At 39.2% G+C, this 11,792-nt stretch overlaps 1 protein-coding gene across 1 annotated transcript; it reads right to left on the bottom strand.

Annotated features, from left to right (window-relative positions):
- Positions 1 to 1,973: 1,973 nt before the first annotated feature.
- Positions 1,974 to 2,881, bottom strand: SODALDRAFT_323815 (hypothetical protein; the record flags this gene model as incomplete). Its single annotated transcript, XM_028609836.1, has 7 exons — positions 1,974 to 1,999; positions 2,052 to 2,149; positions 2,200 to 2,271; positions 2,324 to 2,379; positions 2,458 to 2,491; positions 2,569 to 2,600; positions 2,879 to 2,881. The coding sequence occupies 7 exons, from the start codon at positions 2,879 to 2,881 to the stop codon at positions 1,974 to 1,976; spliced, it is 321 nt and encodes a 106-aa protein (XP_028467241.1).
- Between the last annotated feature and the right edge of the window lie 8,911 nt (positions 2,882 to 11,792).

Genomic DNA, 11,792 nt, shown 5'->3' with positions numbered 1-11,792 from the left:
GAGTTAACTATGATCTTCGTAGTAGACCCTAACCTATAGCGATTATAGAATACAGCTAGGGCTATTAATGGGCGTTATTAAGGTGCCTTTACCGTAATAATAATAGGAGAATAGAGTTTCCCCCCTAAGCTAAAGCTTAAAATATAGATCACCGAGTATAGAATCGACTAAGGACGGCTAATATTTCGCGACCGCTTATAGGTATTAGGGGATACCGAAAACAGAGTTAGCCACCCGCTATAAGGCTATCTCGTATAAGCCATCTATAACTTAGTAATCGGTAAATACCTAGGCAGCGATAATACTATTACCCTAATCGCCTACTAGTTTTTTTAGCCAGGTATAAATTAAGATATTAGAAGATTTATACGGAACTACGATATATACTAAGCTAGTCACGTACAAAGGGGTATAAAGAGGGGATTACTACGCCCGATCCTTATACTAGAGCGAATCTTCTATAATATTATAATAGACTTTATAATGGATTTATTACCCACTTATAAAGGTAAGTATAGATACCTATAGGTAATCACTAACCGACTCTTAAAATCGGTAACGCTAAAAGCGATACATACTATAGATACTAAAGCCTATACTAAACGGTTCTTACTCTACTATTATAGGTTCTATCGAATACCGAAGTCTAGTATTAACGATAAGGGGTTAAACTAGATTAGCCGCTTTTAGCGATACTTTTATAAACTTGCGGGTATTAAATAACGATTAAGTACCATATACTACCCTTAAACGGACGGAGGCCTTAAACGTATTAACTAAGAAGTCTAAGCCTACTTATAAGCATATACTTATTACGCTTAAGATAATTAGAATACGCTATTACCGGTAGCGTAGCTAGTCTTAAATAACCGGGTACACTCGATAATCTAAATAAGCCTATTCTTTCTATAATACGGGTACTATACGAATCCTCTTTAAGTTAATAAGACTACGCCGACCGATAAGCGCGAGGCTTCCGTGTAGGACTTGTTAAGTCGCCTTAAGGAAGTTACCTAGTTCGCCTAAACCGCGATAGCCGCTATATAACTACGCTAAGAGGAGTTAGTCAACTATTAGGGTTACCCTGCTAAGATATTCGAAAAGAATAACCTTACATAGTTAGATATCGGTAATTACTCCTTATTATAGCCTTTAAAGAAACTTACCTAGCTTTACTATAAGTATAAAGTTATAAAGGTTATTAACTCCTATATCGTAGAACTAGATATCCCCTTATAGATTTATAACCGTTTTTATATAGATCTTCTACGGCGAGCCGACTATAACCCCTTATTAAGGTAAGCGATAATATACCCTTAGCTATTACTAATCCGCGAAAGGCTAGATAAGGAGGAGTAAGTAATAGAGGAAGTCCTTTACGCCTATACCCGAAGGCGAGGTCGTGGTAAGTTTTATAAGATATTGATATAATAGGAGGGTTATATATAACTAATATAAGAATTACTTAAAAGTATACGGGAGATATAAGCGCTTAACGAATTCGAGAAGAAGTATAGCCTAGTATAGTTAAATAACGGGCTTTTATAATAATATACGAAGGAGACACGGGCGTGAAAGAAGGCCGATATAGTGGCGAGGAGGATAAGAACCGAGAGTGAAGTCGTATTAAGGATATACCCCCGAGGCACTTAACTTATAAGTAAGAAAGAGCTAAGTAAAATCCTAAAAACTACTATAATAACCTAAACAATATAAACGGCTTACTCCCCTATAATTTTACCCTATTCTAGCTCCTCCTTTTATAAGGCTATACCGTCCTTAGCGGCACCTACCTATAAATCGTCCTAGGGAGGAGCCGAGGCGAGTATAATCTCGGGAGTAGCCCCCGGATTATTATGAACGGCGAAAGGAGTCACGGCTATATAATACTTATATACTTAGTAGACAGAGTAAAAAAGGTTATAAACCTCTTACGATATTATAGTAATATCGTTATTCTTATCCTTTAGTTTTTACGATATATCCTTAAGCTTCTTATCTATACTATATATAGAAGTAACGATATCGTTAAGGGCTTATACTATACTTACCTAGAACTCGGTAATAGCGGATAGGGTAGTGGCGGGCGGCGGGGCGATATCGGTAAGCGGCGTGGCGGCGGGAGCGGGAGTAGCGACGGGAGTAGGAGCTATATCGCTTATTAGTCACGGTTACCCTATATATAACCGGTATACTTACCTTAGAGTATTTATAAGTCCGGTATAAGCACTTATAATATTTAGTATCGGCGCGAGCAGCGCCGGGGCCTGACTAGTAATAGCACTTAACGGTATATTCTTATTTATATTACCGGGTAGCGTACTAGGCGTAAGGGGCGAGGCGGCGAGGTCCGTAGGGGTTCTTAGGCGCGCGGCGCTTCTTTAGGGGGGGGGCGGGGTTTACTTAGCGTTAGTGATAACTAACCTTATAACTAATAATAACACGGGCTAAACTTACGTTAGTATTATTATTACCCTTATAAGGGCGTTTACTAGGCAAGGCGTAATCGGATATCCATTAACGGTTAGCTATAGCACTAAACTATGAGTAAGGGGTGTACTAACTTACTATAAGGAGAATATAGGCGGTCTAAGGAAAAGCTATGACTCGGCGATATTAGTTATACTACTATAGGACCTATAAAGTATCTCGGGGCTACTTATAGTATAGAAAGTCTAATTAAAAAAAAAAGGAAGAATATTAGTTAAAAGGAAGCTATAGAAAAGCAAGAAAATAGTAAAAAATAAGGAATAGTAGGAGGTTTATTTTACTACCCTTCCTACGCTATTTAGGCGGAAGGAACGACCCCCGGTTATATACTCGGCAGGTATATTATTTATAATAAGCACGCACGTTAGCGAGGAGCCCGCGATAATACCATTATATAAGAGCTCCTTTATACTATTTTAGCCTTAAAAGGATTTTAGCTACTATGGATTACCTCCCTTTAAAGGAGTCTTTAATAGAATCGAATAAAGGAGGCTATTTTTAGATTATACGCGGGGAGGCTAGGGTAATACGAGGTTATAACGACACGACCACGACCTCGCCGCCTCCGGTGGGGGGGTATATTACGGGCTATAGCCCGCGGAATAGTCCCCAGTAGTGGCCAGGACCAAAAAGCATAGACCTCCTAGCAAGACCCGTGCGATCCCACACGTACTTAGACGCCTACATACCGCGCAGACTTTTCCTTTCCTCCTTTCCTCCCTTAGTTCGAATAATCTATATTTTCGGCCTTAATACGTGAACACCTTTTAATAAGCCGTCACACTTCGGTACCGTAAGGAGGCCACTTATAACTAGAGGAGACTTATACGATATATTAGAATATAATACCGAGGCTAGGATAATTATAAGGTGGTTCCTATAACGGAAGAGGCTTAGGGACTTTCGCCTTACCCTTAAAGTTATAAAGGCCTACGACAATACCGGGGATACCGAAGCGGGACCGGAGCGGGGATAAGGCGGTAGAACGATTAATTAATTATTAGGATAAGAGCCCTATAAGCCGGGACCCTAGCGGTATCAACGTGGTACTATTATAGTATTAGCTAGTTCTTATTGTCCTTACCTCCCTTAGAGGTATTAACACCACTTTTAACGTATTTAAGACCCTACTAAGCCTAGTTAGCTAGCTGATACCACTAAGGAGCCGTAGCGGGACTAAAAGGGAGCTATTTATAAGGTGATCTAAGATTAGATCTATCTTACCCTTTAAGCGCCTTACTATCTTACCCTTTAAGCACCTTACTATCTTACCCTTTAAGCGTCTTATCTAATAAGATACCTCCTATAGCTTTACCGGCGCGGTGCCGCCACGACCACGACTAGAAGGTAACGCCCGGTTTAGGGCCCGGCTAAAAGACCGGGACGCCGTCCCTAAGCGCTCCTTAGCCTATAACTTATTAGTATAGGACTACCACGGCACTATAAGGAGATACCTATAGTAACGATACTAGCACTATTAGCGGCCTTCACAGCTATATACGCCTAGTAAATATCTATAAGGCGTTATTACTATTTCTTAGTAGCGGAGGGAACTTATTAAGCTATTAGCTATATCTACCTGTATATATATATACCGCACTATTACGGTACTAAGGCGATTTATATCCTTATATAGATAGCGATTATTAGTATAGTAGTAATAGGCCACGCCTATTCCCGTGGTATTAGCGTAAGCCTCTATATTATTAGGGTAAATGCCTAGACGCTTACTATAACGAATATAACTACCCTATATTAGCGATATAAGACTACTCCGACACTATTAAGGGCTATACACGGTATACTATATACTACGCCGCGCATATAGCGGCGGTTATTATTATTAGTATTATTATGACTAGGAGATAATATTTACGACTATTAGCACGCTACTACTAAGGCACCGCTACGCCACAAAAAGAACTTATATTATTCTGCTACTATTAATTACTTATCAATATATATAAATTAACGCTATACTACCTAGTTAACCCTCTACTACTACGATACCGCGACGCTACCCGTAAAACACTTATAGGAAAACTATAATAGGAATACGAAGAGAAAACTAAAGGGGTTTACTAGTTAGTATAAGCCGTAACGATAAACCTACAGGACTATAAGCGGGCATAAATCGGGAGGAAAACCTATAATAAACTCGCTAGCGTTATAGGAAGAAGAATGAGGATTAAGATATAAAGGCCTTAGGGGATATTAATTATCTAATTCTTATAATAGGATAGGGCCTTATCCCCCTACCTACCGCCGGATATAGCAGGAACCTACCTAAGGGAGGTAAAAGGCGCCTACCTTCTTACTCTCTTTATTAACCGAACGGAAGGAATAAAGACACGATCCTTAAAGGATATAGAGAGACCGAGGCTAAAAAGCCGTAGCCGCCGTATAGCGGAAGCATAATAATACTCCCTCGGCCTCCGCTCCACCGATCAAGATTAGCTTAGGCTAACCTATGTAACTACTAGCCTACTACACTTCCCATTAGCTATTAGCCTAAAGGTAAGATCCAGATATATAACAGGGAAGAACCGGGGCTATATCGGCCCCGTAGCGGCACCTCTCTACCTAAGGAAGTATATAGAGGTTTTCCCCGGGTTTTACCCGGGGTTTCCCCACTATAGCTACCCGAGAAGGACCGTATAGCCTAGAAAGGCTCCTATAGATTAGTTAGGATAGCGGAGTAAGATCGATAATAATAATAATAATAACAGGGGCGGATACCGGAAAAGACCGGATAGGATCCAAATAACATAGTACCTATAACAGAGTCTTCGCCACCTAAATTAAGGGTATAAGAGACTCTGACAGATATAACTTAATATAATACACACACACGAGATTTCTGCTCTAAAAAGTTAATTATACAAGTGCTATTTTGACGTGCGACACTTTATGGTGCGTGATAGGTATATCTGTTATATATATATGGAAGAGGAAACGAGATAAGCTCTTCCTCTTCTAGATCGTAGGAGATCTGACTACACTAATACTATAGCCTGATTAGCTACTAGCGGTGGTCACGTGACTACCCGTAATACTCCCCTGTAGGCAGAGGTCTAAAATAACTCAAATAGCAAACGGCTTTAAAAGCTCGAAAAACGTCGAAAAACGCAAAAAGCTCGAAAAGCAATATAAAATGATTTTATTAGTTTTATTAGATAGGCACTTTAAAGGCTATAAGCTAACTTATTCCTCCTTTTATTTTCTTAGCAAAACCCTGTATAAATACAAATACCGATATCTCCCGATCTTATTAATTAACTACCGTGCTAATCGTCCTTCTAAGTCTATATCGTGCTATATAAGCCAAGTTCAAATAATAATCTTTATTAAGAAGATTAAAAAACGCCCTTGTTATTAATCTAATCCGATAGTATGTTTAACAGTATAACGAAGAGATAAGGTCCGAGGCGCTCTCGCGTGCCCCTTATATATCTATATAAGCCCTTTAAGGTAGTAGTCCCATAGTATTCCTCCGACTAGCATATTATTTAGCTTAATAAGGCCACTTAGAGTAGCCTATCGCTTTTACTGCGATGGTGACGAATTAGGACTAATAATAGATTAGGTCCGCGACCCGATCATATTAGCCTTAGAGGCTAAAGATAAGGCTATAGTTAACTCTCTAGAGGACTACTGTCTCCAGGGCTATTACTATCTTTGCCGCTATACAGTTACTCCAGTTATCGTGGTTATTACTAGGTAATCAATACTATAATAATACTATAACTAATCTGTTACTTATCGGTATCTAACGCCTCTCGGTCTTCTATTATTATTAGAGGGCCTTAGTGCCTGATAAGTCTAAGGCCACTGCCTTAATTAGCAATCTATCGCCCTCTGGCTCCTTATTAGGGATAGACTAGTTAACTCTAATCTATCCCTCTGCTATATAGGGAGCCGAGTAGTCTGTCTTCTCTAACCCCTTCTACGGGGGTTTATTTTACTGTTAGGTGCCACCTATCCCTGGTTATCCTATAAAGTCGCGATACTTCCGGCATTATAGAGCCTTAGTGAGCCTATTAGCCGCTATCTCTTTGGTGCTAACGTGTTAGAGGTTAAATTAACCCCTCTCGATCTATTAGATAATCTATTTATATCTAGTATTAATATAACGCGTTCTGACAGATTTAAAGGTATTTAGAATCTAGCTTAAAGCTCCTATACTATCAGTTATTAATAGCAAAGGTCTCTTAAACGTCTAGAAGGCTATAGCGATAACTATCTTTATAATATATTAGAGGTTTATTACTGCTAGCACGAGATTAATAAACTCCACCTCTATCATGCTAAGGGCTATAAAGGGTTATTTCTTCGTTTTCTAGATAACTAGTCCTCCCGCGAGGAAATTAACGGGCCTACCTATTAAAGTCCTACTCACTGTATCTACGTGGACAGTATCTGCTACTGTATATACGCCTCTTCATAGGATGTCCTTAAAGTCTTCCCTCCTACTAGTGCCTCTAATACGCCCACGGCGCACGATAAGAACCGCCCCTTGCCGGGGTATACCGCGGGAACCGCGTTTCACGGAGGTATACTATAGAACCGATATACCACAGAGGTACCGAGTAAGGACTAGGTATTACTGGGCTATAGTATAGACCCCGGAGTATCCCCGGGGCTTTCCTATAGATATATTAGTTCGGGGCTTCGCCCCTTAGTTTAGACTAAGATCTCTTTATTATACCTTATTTACTATAGTAAAGGCTACCCCTTTCTAAGCCCTAGAATTCCTAGGTCTAATAGTACTAGCTAGCTAGATATATACCTAGTCAGGGTATAATAAATAGTAATAACTAAGCGTTTAGATAAGGTTTATATACCGCTGACCGGCGCGGACTATTTATACCAAGACTAAATATATATATAGTATACTAGCGGTCGCTGTCGCGGACTACGAATACGAAGTCTAACTAAGCATATAGTTTTTTGATAATTAAGATAGAAATAGATGAAAATGGAATTGATAGTAGACTTGGATTGTTGCGAACGAAGAAGTATGGATTCCTTTTTGTATGTGACTTGTATAACGAAAAAGAAGAATGGATTCTGAGATTCGGGGCATTGAATTTGACCCGAACGTAGGTGGCAGAATCGTGGTCGTACGATATAGTCTATTACGTCACACCACGATATAATACTATCCTCGATAGTAGACTATTAGATATTCAATATATGACGTAATCTCCTCTATAAATCGAGGATATATCTGAGTATACGATAAGCATAGCTATATCATAGTTGAGCTCTGGTATTAAGCTAGAGGCTTATATATAATTGTAAAATATCGTTAGATATTATTTGATAATAATATCAACATCCCCTTATAAGCTGGTTCTCGACATATATTCGGCTTCGGTGATGGATAAAGCAACGACCTTTTGGTTTATTAAAGTCTAACTTATCAGGTTATTCATTCCGATACAGTATATATAACCGGATGTAGAAGTCCTGTCTTCTATTTTATCGGAAAAGCTAGTATCATAGTAACCGTATATACCAAGGTGTTTATTAGATTTATAGTTATATAAAAGACCTATTTGTAGAAAGCTGTTTATATAAGCCCAAAGTCGATTTAGGGCTATAAAGTTCTCTTATAAGGAATTACGTATAGAGCGAGCATATTTATTAACAGCGTAGGTTATATCAGGTCTAGTATAAAGGACTAGATATAATAAAGCCCCGATTTCCTGTTAGTACTGTTATATATCGGTCTTTGATGCTTGTTCCTGATTTAGAACGAGGACCTTTGTAGTTATATAAGGTATATCAACTCTTTTTAGACTTTGTTTATTATACATATTAAGCATTCTATTAGTATAAGGCCGCTGACTTATAGAAAGAGTCTTATTAGATTTATTTATAGTTATTTCGTGGCTTAGAAATGTGTGTATTTGACGTAGGCCTTTAAGTGAAATTTCTTTTAACATTTCTGTATATAAATATTATATTATAATATTAGAAGGGCCCAATACCACTGTATCATCAACGGGGCATAATAGTATAGCACGGTATATAATATTCCTTTTATCCTTTTTATAATAAGTAAAAATACCGTTATCGTAATCAGAGACGCAGTAACTAATATTACGTAGTATTTTAATAAGGGAATTATACTAGAGCCGTGGGCTCTGTTTTAGACCGTATAAAGCTTTATTAAGCTCATAGATCGTTTTATTCTTACCATTAGAGCCTTCTTTTTATTCGAAGCCTATAGGTTATATAGTATAGATATCGGTATCTATTTCGGCGTGTAGAAACGCGTTTTTAACGTCGAACTGCCGGACATTCTAGTCTAGGGATATGCCTAGTATAAAAGCTAATATATAGCTTTCTGGCCTGTAGCTGGTAGAAAAGGTTTCTAGATAATTAATACCTATTATTTGATTAACCCCTGGTATACACCACCTAGCTTTATATTTTATGGCCTTGTTTTTATCGTTATATTTTATGTTATACACCTAACGACCTCCTAAGACGTTATAGGTGTTATTATGGGTATTATACAGCGTATCGACCGTTATTAGATCCCAGGTTCTTCGTTTTCTAAGATCTGTTATTTTAGCTACTATAGCTTCTATCCATTTATCTTTATCTAGGCAGGTTATAGCCTATTCATGGGTAACGGGTTCGTAAAGAGCGTTTATAGTTAAAAAATGTGGAGACTTTCTTTTAACTAAAGGTTTCCTAATATAGTATCTTCTATTATATATAATAAGCGCTTATTATTATTGTAGGATATATAATTAACAGACATATAATCTCTAAATGCCTCTAGAGATTTAAAGGGAATTTGTACTTCAAACCTAGTGTCTAGGCTTTTATTATTCGCCGGGCTGTTTATTATATTATTAGTATTATTAGCAGCTAGAATACAATATCGATCTACTTCTTCGCTAAAGCTTATAGTGTTATTGGTTATGTTTTGGTTATATATCGTGGTTTTGCTGGACTAACCTCTTTGTCTGATCTTTGTCTTGACGATCTAGTGCCACTACGTCTTTATCTGGGTATACTATATAGATATTTTACGGCGAGCCGACTATATCCCCTTATTAAGGTAAATAATAACAGACCCCTAGCCGCTACGTATCCGTGAAGAGCTAAATAAGGAGGAAGAATAGGTGGTGGAGGAAATCCTTTACGCCTAGGTCGTCATCCTTCTTATAACTCACGTAGGGGGACCTACGTTTTACGCGCAAACGCCATAAACCACTCAAAACCTATATTAATCGATAGTTCTTTTTAAGCTCTATACGCCTATCTATAGCCCTATATCACGCAGGCCCTAATTTAGGCGTATTATAAGTGCGAAATTGCCTGGAAACGGGTCTAATCCCCCGCGTGCGGGGGAAAAGTCTGACGTGGCCCGTACGGCTACGCTGACAAAGCAGCAGGCCCAGCCGCATAGAGCCGCACCCCCGATCTCTACCTAACCATAACGCTATAAATAATAACCCACTAGCCATAACGCTAGCTATACTAACGCCCCTAATACCCCTAACGCCCCTAACGCTCCCCCCCCTAAGGCCCCTATAACTATAGAGGGCCTAGGAGAGGTGGATATAGGTAATACCTCTAATATAGAGGATTTAACCCTCGCTACGCCCCTAAACTCGAAAAGATATCTTAGCCCCTCTACGCCTACCCCTAGATGGTTTTCTAGGACCCGAATCGAATCCCCCTTGGACTTAGAAGCCGAAGGCGCTTTCGAAACGCCCTCTAGAGCCCCCCCTGCCTTTAGGGGCCCCCCTGCTAAAAAACCGAGCCTTTTAGGCTCTAAATAGGCAAAAAGGGCCCCTAGAATAGCTAAAGCCCCTAGAGAAACCTCGGCCAAGCCCCAGAAGTCGACTAGATCGGCTAGTAAGGCATAGGCTAAGGAGCTACTCTAATAGGCTCTTTACCTACTTTAATAGGCCTATACCCTTAACCCTGCCCCCTAGATTAAAACCCTATGCGTAGGGCTTAAATCTACTATCGACGGCGCTCTAAAAGCCTCCTAGCCCCCTACTCTCGAATAGAGGGTCGATAAACTAGCCTAGGCAGTTCGTAGGCTTACAGAATAATAGCTTCAACCCCTTTATAGCGAGGCTTTAAAGGGGAAAAAAGGCCCTATAACTCCCTAGGCCTCTATTTTAGGGGCCCTAGTACCTTCGGCCTAGACCCCCCCGGCACCCCTCCTAGCAGATCCTAAAAAGGTCCCTAAGGTTATCCTTTAACCCACGGCAGGGGCCTAAATTCCCCGGGAAAACTTTAATCCTCTTGAGCTCCGAAACAGGCTAAATAAGGCCTTAGAAACTCCTGTAGTTACGGCTACTAGCCTATTAACTAACGGGAACCTTATTTTAACCCCGGGGCCGAAATACAGCGTTCAATAGCTCCTAGACTCGTAGAATCAGTGGTTTAAAGAGCTAAACCTCCCTCTCTAGCCCCCTTAACCTATAGGCGACTAGTTTAAACTTACTATTAAATAGGTACCTTCTAGAGCCGCCGGATATAGATTACTATCTAATCCTTAGCCGTTATCTTTTTCTTCGGCTTGGATAGAACTAAAAGGTCTTTTTAAATTCGTAGAATTAAAATCGACCTCTTTAGATATATTATATTTGTAGTACTCACTAGGCTAATACGCCCTATAGTAGGAAACCGATTCTGCCTATGAGGTAGGAGGTAAATCTTCCCTTGAATATTTATCTTTATAGTCAGGTTTATTTGTATTAATTATATCTTGCGAAAAAGAAGTAAGGAACTGATTTTCTGGTATATATACGTCGCGGAACTAGCTAGTCTTCCTGATTTACGGATTATATACTTTATAGCTATCATCGTTAAAGCCTATTAGAGCACCTCGACGGGCTCTAGTATCTAATTTTCTCAAATTTAGGTCGTTATGCTTATAATAAGTAATAGATCCCTAGACCCTTGTATTATTAATATTAGACTTTCGATTTTCTTTTAGTTTCTAAGGCCTTTCAAAGCCTACTAACGTATTACGAGTTGTATTATATATATAAATAGCTGAATAAATAGTATTACCCTGAAGGTATCGCGGCAGCCCTGAGTGGAAAAGAAGGGCACGTACCTTTGCTATTATAGTCCTTATTACCCTTTCCACGGAGCCTTATGCTTCGTGGGTATACGGGGGCTTTATATTATAACTTAAGCCTAGGAAAAGACGTTTAAACGAGGCATTATTAAATTCTCGCCCGCTATCGGTATTAATTTCTTTTATTTTTATATTATAGTTATTATTTTCTACGAGAACTTTCCACTCTTATATA

Source organism: Sodiomyces alkalinus (assembly GCF_003711515.1).
Source record: "Sodiomyces alkalinus F11 unplaced genomic scaffold SODALscaffold_4, whole genome shotgun sequence".
Lineage (NCBI taxonomy): Eukaryota > Fungi > Ascomycota > Sordariomycetes > Glomerellales > Plectosphaerellaceae > Sodiomyces > Sodiomyces alkalinus.
The sequence above is the reverse complement of the archived record's forward strand: the minus strand, read 5'-3'. Positions and strand labels throughout refer to the sequence as shown.